This window comes from Bos grunniens, chromosome 19 (genome assembly GCF_055505025.1).
Source record: "Bos grunniens cultivar Pamir isolate PY7600 chromosome 19, Bosgru_T2T1.0, whole genome shotgun sequence".
Classification (NCBI taxonomy): domain Eukaryota; kingdom Metazoa; phylum Chordata; class Mammalia; order Artiodactyla; family Bovidae; genus Bos; species Bos grunniens.
The window spans coordinates 51,412,703-51,426,194 of NC_141183.1; the positions used below are offsets into that span (position 1 = coordinate 51,412,703).

The following is a 13,492-nucleotide window of genomic DNA, read 5'->3' on the forward strand; positions in this document are numbered from 1 at the left end:
CCTCATTTGGCCAAGCATTCGTGCCAGTTATTTCTGGATGAGCAGCGGTGCTGCTCACCAGTGTCCAGGGAGGATCCAGGCACAGCAGCCCCTTCCTTTCTGTCCCCACTCCTAGCACTGCCATGGTTCACACTGTAGTCCTTGGCTTTTGGGGCCACCCCTCATCCTCGTCTCCACTCGAGTTCAAGCTTCAGCAGGAGTCGGCTCCAGTGGCACTGCTGACACCGTGGTGTTCCCAGGGTGTTACATCCGCATTTTGTTTGTTTCGATTTTTATTGAAATAATCATAGATTCATGTGCGCTTACAAGAAATTGTACTACGAGATCGATCCCATGTACATTGTACCCAATTAATCCCAGCACTAGAATTTTGCAAAACTAGAGTATGTGACAACCAATACACTGACATTGGCACCACGCATTGATCTTTTTCAGATTTCACCTGACTTACTTGTGTTCATGTGTGTATATGTGTACGTAAGTGTATATATTTTAATCACACGTGTCGGCAGTATGCTCCACTGCTGTCAAGATACTGAACGGTCCCCTCATGTTACCCTTTTGTAAGGAACCTGACTTTCACAGTTTTATAAACATTCACCTGAACAATTTACAGTTTGCACTATTACGAATATGTTATGTGAACATAGTTTTCATTTCTCTGGCATAGATGCCCAAGAGTTCAGTGTGCTACTTATTTTAGCTCATTTTCAAATTTTTAGCGCCTAGCAGAGCGCAAGCTTTGAAAGGCTTCCCCTGAATATGTTATTGACTACATAAATGAATCTGAAGAATCGATATGGGGAGGGAGTAGGCAGATGAGTTAGATGCTGTGTATGGATTATCTGTCTTTACCGCATCTCCATTTAAGCAACTTATTCTCACGCCAGCTTATTGCTTTTAACCTTGTTGCTTTGTCAGAGTTAGACCATTTTAAATGAAAGTGTATTTATCAATTTTGAAAGAGAAATCATTGAACTGTTGGGTTGGGAATGTCTATGTGGTTTTTAGTTGCTAAGTTTTGTCCAACTTTTTTGGGACCCCTTGGACTGTAGCTCACCAAGCTCCTCTGTCTGTGGGATTCTCCAGGCAAGAATACTGGAGTGGGCTGCCATTTCCTTCTCCAGGGGATCTTCCCAACTCAGGGATTGAACCCACATCTCCTGCATTGGCAGGCAGATTCTTTATCACTGAGCCACCAGGGAATCCCATATTAATATATTGTATATTAATTAATGTTATATATTCATTCTTGGGCACATAGCTTATTTTAAATATTTTCCTTCATTTTCATTAAACATAACCTCATCTGATGGCTTGGACCTTGACCAGTTAGCATTTGTGGTATGGGACTTGTCTTTATGGTTTGATTGCCATTCTTAACAGGCTTCTGAAAGACAGTAGGTACTCTGGGATTTGAGATATTTTATCTGAGTACTCTCTGCTTTCAGGTTTTCTTTCTTTTTAAAAGGGAGTTGGAAAGGGAATTGGTAATTGAATCTTTAGGCATATTTTTGGCTACAGAAATAAAAACACAGGGTTTATTTTTCTCACCTTACAAGAAGGCTGCTGCTGGTTTTGGTACAGTGTCTCAGTGACTTCACTCTACTGGGCATCGTTTCTGAATTCAAAGCAGTAAGATGAATTCACACAGTAAGGACAGCTTCAGTGATGTTAATTCCTTTTATCAGGAAAGTGGATACTTTCCCAGAACACTGCAGCAGCATCCTGCCTTTGTCTGGCTGATCATAACTGTGTCAGCGCCTGCTGTGAGAGGCTGTGGGCAGTGCACTGGAGGCGTCTGTAGTGGTGGCAGGTGAGGCTGTGAAGGCAGGAGTCGGGTGCTCCACGTGCCATCCACTAGTTACATCTGTATAAGCATAAATCAAAGTACCGTGCATTTTCATCATCTCAGAAAGTTTCCTCTGGCCCTTTTCAGTCAATCTGTTGCCCCACTCACACCCTAGGAAATCATTGCTTTTACTTAATTTTTTTAAAAAGTATCTTTTACATAATTTCTAAGGTTTGGTATGGGGCTACAGGGCTGCTATTTCTGGTCAGTTTATTAATTTTTCTAGCTCCATGTTAGAGACTTAAGGTCAGTAGCAGAGTCCTTATCTGAGTGTTCAAAAACTGCAGGTTTGTTGCTCGTGTCTCCCCCAAGATCTCCCAACACCTCCTGAATTGTAATTCTGAACGTGGGATCAAAAATCTGTATTTCTTCTAGATAATCTAGGTGCTTCTTAGCACACTAAAGTTAGGGATTTTAGGATGTTAAAATAACCCTAAAATTTTAAACTGCTCTTACTGGTTAATTGAGACCGTGGAGTAAATTGGTGGCATAAATTTAGAGCCTTGTGTGATGCTGATTGTTGTATGTTAGATTCTTAAATGTAATAACACTTAATTCTAATGCTCAAATACTGTTATTTTATATGTAATTTGAATTCAGCCTGTTCTGTGAATGAATATATTCTTGGGGTTTTGTTTTAATAAAATGTTGGACATAATTATTCCATATATGTCTGCTATATTAGACTTTTGTGGCCCCAAATATTGTTTGGGTGAGTAAATCAATGAAATTGATTTAGATTGCTGAAAAAATGCTTGTATAAATTAGAATTACTGAAATACAGCTGTATTAAGTTTTAAGAAAAATTTAGTTTTCTACAGGCCTAATTGGTTTCTCATAGCCAAATTTTTCATCATTACAATAAGAAGCAAGCTTGAGATCTTATAAATATGCCAAATAATGCATTTAAAGAGCAATAAATTATGTAACCCAGTAGAAATTTGCAAAACAATTAAGCACTGTGTATTTCTCATTTATATCTTGTTAAGCATGATGACATTTGCTTATTTAAAAGCTCAAAACTGATAATAATGAGTGTCTTAATGAGGGTTCCCCATCTTTCTTATTTTTAACAATATGTGAAAAACCACCCAACTTGTTTGATAACATGGACAGTTATATCATTTTGCATTTTGTGGATAGGCGACTTGTTATCTTCTGTGATTTTATTTAAAGGATTAAACTTTCCCTAGTTTCTTGACTGCTGATGTCTTCAGCAACTCGTCTCTGCTCATTTATGTATCCTGATGTGTCTTTAAGGTCATAGAGCAGAATCACTTCTCTAACTGCAGTTTTCTAAGTAAGCATTTAGTGGGATTCTGTCTTCTTGCCTTGATACTGTTTGTTACCACCACCTCATTGCAGAAGTATTCTTAAAAGAAGGAAACTTCTTTTCCTTGACCAGACCAAGAAGTTGTCTTGATTATAAGTGTTTTGGAAAAAGGTTTTAGATAACATGGTTTAGTTCCACTGATGATGGAACATAAGTTACTCAATAAGCCTAAAGTTTTTTTATTTATTTGATTCTGGCTGTGTTAATGCGTATGGTACAATACTATTAAATTCGTCTGGTGCTGTGTTTCTTCTCTCTTGCTTCTGCTATTTACCCTTTCCTTTGTCCTGCTGCTTCCTTTTCTTTTGCTTTTCTGTTATTTGTTTAGCTGAAAGTTACTGTAGGCGAAGAAGACAGATGAGACACTTGAGGAACGACTTTCTATTTGTAATTCTAGACTCGCTGGGAGTTAAATTTCTCAGCATAAAGAATCAGGAGATTCTTTAATTATAACATTAACGTGGCATTTGGATGTGTCACAGTAATTGAAATGGGTGGGTATGTGGTTCATTTTAGGGTTTATCTGTATTGATCATTTTTGCCTATCAGTCGTCTTGCAATGAAATATTTGTTTGATGTATAAAACTAAAATTTCTTTTTATTTCAAAGGTTCTAGGCTCTTGTACTTTGATGAATACTTATAGCTTTTATTTGTAGGATACTTCTGGAATGTTAGTCAAGATTTTGAGCTGAATTTAGGCTTATCAAAGATTTAATATATTGAAAATTAGCTTCTTGGATTGCTTGGAGAGTTTTACTTGTTCATGTTGTTATAATGTTAGCTAATATTTTTCATATTCATATATATAGAGACACACATGCATTTTTCATGTTAAATCCTACTCATCAGCATCTTTAAATTATCATACTTTTGTTGTCTGGTTTATTTTTTAAAATACTGTTTTACAGTTGTTTTATGTGCTGGAAAATTAGTTTATCATTTAGTCAGTGTAGAAATCTTTCTTATGTACCTGTGACTTGCCTGTTTTTCAAGAGACTGTGGTTAAAACAGTATTGAATTTTACTTGGCTATCTTTTTAAAGTATAAACGTAAATAGAGATTTTTGTTTAAATTGTCACCATTAGACTGGTTTCAAGATAAAAGTAATAAATTCAGTTTGTTAATTTGAAAATACTGGAAATTCCATATTAGTGTCTGATAAATGTCATACAATTTAGTGACTGACTTTACCTAGATCAGGTCTGTGGCCAACCAGTTGTTTCTGTAAAAAAGTTCATTTTTTTAATGAACATAACTGCATGCATTGATCTATATATATTTTCTATGGTAACTTTGACCCTGGAAGGGCAGAGTTGAGTAGTTGAAATAGCTGAGAGAGAGTATACGGCCTGCAGTGTTTGCCAACCACTGCAGTACATAAGTTTTTATGTTTTTAAATTGTTATCATGGCCGAAATATTCCACTGTGTATATGTATGTATCACATCTTTTTTCTCCAGTTCATCTATTGATGGGCATTTGGGTCATCATTAGAGTGTTTTGAGACATTTTCTCTTCCTACTTCTCTTCAGGGTCCTTTAGCTGCTATGTTTATTGAAGGAACTCCTACCTAACTTTCTTTCAGCTATCCTTATCTCCACTACAAATCCACTCCCCTGCATTTCACTCCCACAGTCATCCTTCAAGACCTGAATGCTCTGTTTTTCTTTGGCTGTGCTGTGCTGCTTGCGGGATCTTAGTTCTCCGCCAGGGATGGAACTCGGACCCACGGCAGGGAAAGTGCCGAGTCTTAACCACTGAACTGCTAGGGAGTTGCTCAGAATTGAAATCTTTACTCCACTCTTTGCTAAATAAAATCCAGACACCACTTGCTCTGACTTTCATGTTGTTTCTGGCAAACAGAATTACTTGCCATTCATTTCCATCTTGAAAGTGAAAGTGTTAGTCTCTCAGTTGTATCTGACTCTTGGCGACCCCATGGTCTGCCAGACTCCTCTGTCCATGGAATTCTCCAGACAAGAATACTGGAGTGGGTTGCCATTCCTTTCTCCAAGGGATCTTCCTGAACAAGGGATTGAACTTAGGTTTACCATCTGAGCCACCTGGGAAGCCCCTTCCATCTTATGTCTATGCATTTATATCCAAAGTAGAATATCTTAATATGTCTGAATTAGAATGCCCTTCTTTCCTTTCTTTATAAATATATCCTACTTCAAAACTCATTTCCAGAACCCAGAACTATTCAGATCATGTTTTTTGATGCCACTCCTGATCTGTATCTACCCTCTCGAACATCTCCTTTTTGCCTGTCACAAGCAGAGTTTGTATATTGCTTCTCTTTTGTTACCACCGTGCCTCATATGTAATAGTTATTTCACTTTTACATGTTATATTTTTGTTAATTTCTAATGTCTTTCCTTCCTTGTAGGCTGTGAGCTCAAGGATGATTTTATCTGCCTCTTGTTCCTAGTATTTATTAGCATGTTACTTAGCATATTTGTTGAACAAATGATTAGATTAATAACTTCACCTTGTATACATTGTATAATGTATGTTTTAATTTTTCTCTTCTATACTTTTTGGAAGGCAGATGCCTTTAAAGAAATGAATATTATCCATGTGTATATATATATATATATTTTTTTTTAAATATAGGTTTATAGAGTGAAACCGCCTAGGTCTTATTTTCTGATTTGGCACTCTATACAAGAGACAGAATTCCCTTTAGAATATCTAAATCTTATCAAATCCCTGATGTAAAGTTTTGATCACTATTCAGAATGAGTCTAATCTTTAAAATAAGCATTTTGAAAATATAACCTGATCTGAGATAAATTTGGTAACCAGGCAACCGTTTCTGTTTATATTTGGAAATATGTGTGTGATATTCTTCATCAAATCTGAATAGTTTCGGTCATTTCTGTGTTTTCCCGTGTTTCATTTTAGGTGCAAGACATATGCTTCAGCCATGACTGTCGCTGGGTTGTGGTCAGTACACTCCGGGGCACTTCCCATGTTTTCCCAATCAACCCTTATGGTGGCCAGCCTTGTGTTCGAACGCATATGTCACCACGAGTCGTGAATCGTATGAGCCGTTTCCAGAAGAGTGCTGGGCTGGAAGAGATTGAACAGGAACTGACGTCTAAGCAAGGAGGTCGCTGTAGCCCTGTTCCAGGTCTATCCAGCAGCCCCTCTGGATCCCCTCTGCATGGTAAACTCAGTTTTCTCTCTCTTCACTGTTCCCAACAGTCCTTCTCCCTTTTACCTTTAATTTTTGAGATCTGGGATAAAATAAACCCATTGTTCTAATCTGTTCATACGAAGATGATCTTGGGTTCATTTGAGGACATTCTTAACATATTAAATCATTTAGTAAATTTAAATAATGGTGATGATGATCATTACCATGATATTTTAACTCCCTAACTTTTTAACTGTATAAGGATTACTTGATGCCATGTATATGGAATATGGTGTTCAAGACTGTTTTCATAAATTTAGAGATTGAATTTTTTATCTGTAGATCTTTTCCAGAAAACTCTGGCTTTAACCAAAGTCAGTACTGTAGTTCATTAAGAAATATCTATTGTGGGAGGGCGATAGTCTTGAGTCATACATATTTTAGAGCAGCATTTGCATTTTATCTTAAAATACACCTCTGTGGGATTTCTATTAATGTGTTGCACAAAAAGCTCCCCAAATCCCAAAGACACATATAAGTCGTTACTTTATTTTAGAGAAAATACTTGTATAACCACAATCCTAATCAATCAATAAAACATCAGAACTCCATGTTTGTGCCCCCTTTCCATAAAAGCAAACCATGATTCTGGCTTTAGAGTAATCACTTCCTTTTAAAAAAAGTGAACTATAGCTCACTATTGTTTGTGAGATTAATTCATATATTTCTATGTAGGTTTAATTCATTTATTTCCATTTCTCTTACATATTCCATTTGTATAAATATATTTCTACTTATTTGTTTATTCTTTCTCCAACTGTTGATTTATAGTTTGGTGGTTTCTTGTGGAGTTCTTATGTATAATGAAGATATGAAAATGTTGGTACTTGTTTCATAGTGCAAATGTGTGCTCATTTTTGTGGAAATACTAGGTTACAACATATGCAAATCTTGACTTTGGTAGATACTACCAGAGTGGTTGTAGTTATTTTCTTGGACTCCAAAATCACTGAGGATGGTGACTGAAGCCATGAAATTAAAAGATGCTTCCTCCTTGGAAATCTAGCAGAGACATCACTTTGCTGACAAAGGTCTTTATAGTCAAAGCTATGGTTTTTCCAGTAGTCATGCACAGATGTGAGAGTTGGACCATAAAGAAGACTGAGTGCTGAAGAATTGATGCTTTCGAATTGTGGTGCTAGAGAAGACTTTTGAGAGTCCCTTGGACTGCAAGGAGATCAAACCAGTCAATCCTAAAAGAAATCAACCCTGAATACTCATTGGAAGGACTGATACTGAGGCTGAAGCTCCAATACTTTGGCCCCCTGATGGGAAGAGCCAACTCATTGGAAAAGACCCTGATGTTGGGAAAGATTGAAGATAGGAGGAGAAGGGAGTGACAGAGGATGAGATGGTTGGATGGCATCACTGACTCAATGGACACAAGTTTGAGGAAACTCTGGGAGATAGTGAAGGACAGGGCAGCCTGGTGTGTTGTAGTCCATAGGGAGCCTGGTGTGTTGTAGTCCATAGGGTTGCAATGAGTTGGACATGACTTAGCAATTGTACAACAACAACTTCTATCTAGTTCCAAATATATTTTCTTCACTCCAAACAAAAACTGCATATTCTTTAAGAAATTCCTCCCCGCTCTTCTGTGCCCAAGTCCCTAGCAGCCACCAATCTGCTTCTGTCTCTATGAATGTACCTGATATGGATATTTCATATAACTGCAGTCATAAAATATGTCACGTTTTGTCTGGCTTCTTTGAGGTACAGCCACTTTGTAGTATGTATCAGCACTTGATTCCTTTTTATGGTTGAATAGTATTCTGTTATGTGAATGTTCCACAGTATTTTATCCATTCATCCATTGATGGATATTTGGGTTGTTTCCACCTTCTAGCTTTTGTGGATAGTGGTACTATGAACATGTGTGTACAAGTACTTGTTTGAGTGTATCTTTATGGTTCTGGATATATCCTTATCCTTATTTGTTTTAGCTCCTGCTTGAACACATGTGCTTTTGTAATACTTAGTCAATTAAAGATACATGTAATAGATAAATTTAGATATATTTTTTCCTTGGAGGAAATTTTAAGATAGACTGAAAAAATACATTGGTAACTAGAATCCTGGGGAGAAATTCTGCAACTCAGAAAAGTTTGGGCCCTTTGTTGTTTTTAAGATTTTTTTGATGCGGACCATTTTTAAAGTCTTTATTGAATTTGTTACAACGTTGCTTCTGTTTTATGTTGCTTTGGTTTTATGGCCACAAGGCAGGCATGTGGAGATCTTCTCTCCCTGACCAAGGATGGAACCCACAACCCCTGCATTAGGAAGTGAAGTCCTAACTGTTGGACCACCAGGGAAGTCCCAAGTTTGGGATCTTTGCTTTCTACCTAGATGATGTTCTGTGCTTTGGTTCTATTATTTTTTATAAGAACAGTTGTGATTCATTTATATTTAACTAGTGGTGCATGAGGGAGAAGGCACTGGCACCCCACTCCAGTACTCTTGCCTGGGAAATCCCATGGACGGAGGAGCCTGGTGGGCTACAGTCCATGCGGTTGCTAAGAGTCGGACATGACTGAGCGACTTCACTTTCATGCATTGGAGAAGGAAATGGCAACCCACTCCAGTGTTCTTGCCTGGAGAATCCCAGGGACAGGGGAGCCTGGTGGGCTGCCGTCTGTGGGGTCACACAGAGTCGGTCACGACTGACGCGACTTAGCAGCAGCAGTGGTCCATGAAAATCTTTTACAGTAAGTCTTGGGTGAAAACAGTCATTAAAAAAAGTATTTAGCATGTTTTTAAAAACAGTCATTAAAAAAAGTATTTAGCATGTTTAAAAGGTTTAGAAAGCTTTGAGATATTTATTCATTTTTTCAGCTATTTGCAGGACATTTTACTTCAGAAATGATTCCTTACATTTTTTGTGTAACTTTTGTCACATTGGGTTCCCTGTTGGCTTAGTAGTAAAGTCTGCCAATACAGGAGATGTGGGTTTGATCCTTGAGTCAGGAAGATCCCCTGGAGAAGGAAATAGCAACCCACTCCAGTATTCTTGCCTGGGAAATCCCATGGATAGAGGAGTCTGGTGGGCTACAGTCCATGGAGTCACAAAAGAGCTGGACATAACTTTAGCTACTAAACAACAACAATACAACTTTGTTCTGTAATTAGGAGGTGGTATAGACTGAGAGCCAAAAAACTAATGCTTTCAAACTGTGGTACTGGAGAAGACTTCTGAGAGTCCATTGGACAGCAAGGAAATCAAACCAGTCAATCCTAAAGGAAATCAACCCTGAATATTCATTGGAAGGACTGATGGTGAAGCTGAAGCTTCAGCACTTTGGCCACCTGATGTGAAGAGCCGACTCACTGGAAAAGACCCTGATGCTGGGACAGATGGAAGGCAGGAGAAGAGGGCAACAAAGGATGAGATGGTTGGATGGCATCATCGACTCAGTGGACATGAGTCTGAGCAAACTCCAGGAGATAGTGAAGGACAGGGAAGCCGGGTATGCTACAGTCCATGGAGTCACATAGTCAGACACAACTTAGCGACTGAACATTGAACAACATAGGTTCTTCAAGGGCTTTGCTTTTTGTGTTGCATATTTTTCTTAACTTCACTTTTACTGTAAACTTCATGGAGAGAGGTTCAGTGTGCACACTGGGTGGCTAGGTTGACCAGAGAACCAGATGTATTAGTAGAAAAATAGGGAGAGTGTATAGTCTTTCCGTGTGTGCCTTTTCAGAGAGCGTTCTTCTGAGCTCCTCTTTTCTTCCCACTCTTCCTTCTCTAATAAGGTACATATACCAGGTTCTGTGTTAGACTTTAGGCATAAGATGCACCGAAAATTGAGGTCATCTCTGCTCTTGTCTAAGGGGAAAAAGCACATACTTGAGTGCTGAGCAAGTACCTTTCTGTGTATTTTTGCTGAAGAGTGCGAAGTGCCAACCAGTTAAGGATTTGTCATCTGTAAAAGATTAGACCTTTGAAGAGTAATACTTAAATTCTCTGTCAAAATATATTATTTTCTCTCAACATTATTGCTTTCACAACTTTCTTAATATTTTTGCATAAAGTTAACAGAAGACATCTCAGAGAGGAGATTATGGGTTATTGGGCGACACAGCTGTTCTTAAACTCCCCTTTGAAAACAAGGAATTCTGGGGACATTTTCCTCCTCATAATGTGTGCTGAAGTTTTATGAAGTTGGAATTTCACCTGCTTACTCTGTCATTTTTTCTCATTTTTAAAGTGCAGACATTCGAGTGCTGGTCATTTTTCTTTATGTTCTTTTTGTACGGTACATGTCAAAACAAAGTGGGCATTGTTGTTGGTTAGTTCTAAAAATGATGTATTTACAGTTTGTGTGGATAAACAATCTGATGCTAGTCAAAAACAATGTAAACTTTTGAACGGGGAGGGATTCATCTTGAAAATGAATCATGCTTTGGCGGTATTACCGTTGTTTGTCTGTGCTCTTTTTAGCAAAGTAAAGGAAACTGTTAAATAACAGTTGATATAGGGATATTTCCTTTTTACTTTCTGGAGGCAATCCAGTTTAAGTTAGGATTATTTTATCTATTTGCCATTTTTTTACTGAACAGAGGATGTTTATTTATTTGAAACATAACTCTCTCTAAATATCTCTTTCATTTCTAATCTTGTCGCCTGGACCTTAGTCTTTGTAAGGCATTCTTAAGATCCATGAACGTGGATAGGAAAATATCTCAACTTTAGGTTTATGATCCCGTACCCAAAGTTAAATGTTTTCTTTTACTATGAATATAGACAACACATGCCAGTAATAGCAGTTCTTGTAACACTGTCACCAACAAAAACACAGATGCTTTTGTATCATATACAAAAAATATATTTTGAAGTGTTTTGAATTGTTGATATATTTTGAAATATGGTTTATGCTCATCATTGCTTGAAAATTTTTATATATTATTAGGTAATATTACTGCTTTTAATATTTATTTACATGTGTTACTATAGCAGAACTTAATTTTTAAAATTAATTGCTAGCTTTACTTCAATATAATAATACAGTTTTCTTTTGTAATTCTGTGTATTGTATCCCACGCATTTGTAAGTATTATTCTGAGAAAGGAACCACAGACTTTTCTGGACTGTTGAAGTAGTCCACGACAGAAATGATTAAGAACCTCTTATCATCATTTCTTACCTCATCTGTTTCAGGAGCCTCTTGCCCTTTTTTTTCTTTTACCTGTTGGAAGCATTTTCTTTGTTAACCATAAATACACTCTTCCACTTTCCTACTTTCAGTGTTTCAGTGTTGCACCATGCTTTTGGGATGTTATGGAAGGTTCTATCTTCCTCCCAGCTTCTTGTCCCACCACACCTACATTTCCGTACCCTTCCCTAAAAGGCCACGTATATTCATTTCTTGACGTACTCTTCTCGATATAATTTTTATTCCCTGAATGTTTACTAAAACCCTACTTCATTCTGATCTAGCTAACACTGTCACTTCATCTCTTAAACCTCTTTTAAACATCTTTTGATGTTGTGTCTTCTTTATCAGGCTTGGTATTGACTCTGTGAACATAATTTTATTATATTTTAATGTTATTTGTTCATTGGCATGCCTGTGTCTCCCAGTGGATTAACCTCTATGAAGAGAGGATCTTTTTCTTATTCATATTTGTACCTTGGTGCCTCACTTAGTATTTGGTAAAATGTAGATTCTAAGTCTTCAAATGAAAGTTTTCAAACATCTATCAAGGTTTTCTAATAAAAACAATTCATTACTTGTCAGAATGAAGAACTTTTCATTCATGGTAATGTTGCTTTTCATTTTAACATCTGTAAGATTCTTTCATTTTATTCAAGAACTTTTCATTAATGTTACTATGTTCCTGAGCTCTAAGGATACAGCAGTGAATAAAAGAGGAAAACATCTCTGTTTCCATGGAACTGACTTTCTAGTGGAGTGATGTGTATGATACATAGGATAGATGGTAGGTGGATGGATGGATAAATAGGTAGTTTTATGTGCTATGGAACAAAGTAAAGGAAGGGAAATAGAGTGTACTGGAGAGGACTGCAGTTTGAAATTAGGATGCTTCCGGTAGGTCTTACTGAGAAGATGACATTTGAATAGCGTTGTGATGGAAGTGTGGGAGGAAGTCATGCAGATACCTGCAGAACGTGTTCCAGGCAGAAGAAACAGCCAGTGGAAAACCCCTGAGCTGGGAATGTGTCTGGAGTGTCCCTGGAGAGGCAAGGAGACCCATGTGGCCAAGAAACATCATGCAAGCTGCAGAGTAGAAGATGCGGTCAGAGAGGAAGTGCAACCAGGTCATGTCAGCCTTTGACTTTTACTCAGAGTGAAATGGGGAAGCTGTGGAGGGTTTTGAGTGACATGGCAAGACTGCAGAATGGAGATGTGTACTGAAAATGCACCGTCTGCCGTCTGGTAAGATTAGAACCCTTTTGAGATGAATGAAGAGGGTATCGCAGAAATCCAGGCGAGGAAAGAGAGAAGTCAGGGTGATCAGTAAGGCTTTTGGCCTGAGCACCTGGAAGGGTGGGACTACTATCACAGGAAATGAGGATCACGGGGGTGAAGCAGGTTTGGGGATAAAGACAGGATCAGAAGTTTTGGACATGTTTAGTTTAAGAGGGATCTTGACCTAGTGATGCTAGGTAGATAGTTGGTTTTATGAATCTGGAGTTCAGTGGGAAGGAACAGGCTGAGAATAAATGTTGAGAAGGCATAGATAAAGAAAGCCAAAGCAGAAGGAGATCACCTAGTAAATGAATGAGTATGAAAAGATGGAGATGTCCCAGGTCTGAGCCCTAGGGCCCTCCAACTTTTAAGTAGTAGGTGGCATAGAAAGAAAGCCACGCATGAGAAATCCTAGAGCCCAAACGAAGACAGTTTTTTTTTCTTCTGAGAAAAGAGACGGAGTGATTAATGTGTTAAATTCTGCCAATAGGACAATTAAGATAAGGACTGAGAAAAAGATAGAATACCATTGCATTTAGTCAAAAGAGGACATGTGGCTTTGATAAGGGCAATTTTGGTGAAGCCGTGGGGGCCTGATAGGGGTGGATTTTATTAAGGATGGGAAGAGAGAAATTGGAGGCCAGTATTGACAGGCTTTTCAATGAGCATTG

The 13,492-nt window shown here is 37.9% G+C and overlaps 1 protein-coding gene across 42 annotated transcripts in view; it reads left to right on the forward strand.

The window, feature by feature from the left end:
* BCAS3 (BCAS3 microtubule associated cell migration factor) overlaps positions 1-13,492 on the forward strand; it is a 591,361-nt gene that overhangs the window by 214,706 nt on the left and 363,163 nt on the right. For all 42 annotated transcript variants that reach the window (XM_086360515.1, XM_086360531.1, XM_086360537.1 and 39 more), the window contains one exon: positions 6,093-6,357. In XM_086360515.1, coding sequence (XP_086216641.1) covers positions 6,093-6,357 — 265 coding nt within the window. The remainder of the gene's footprint in view (positions 1-6,092; positions 6,358-13,492) is intronic.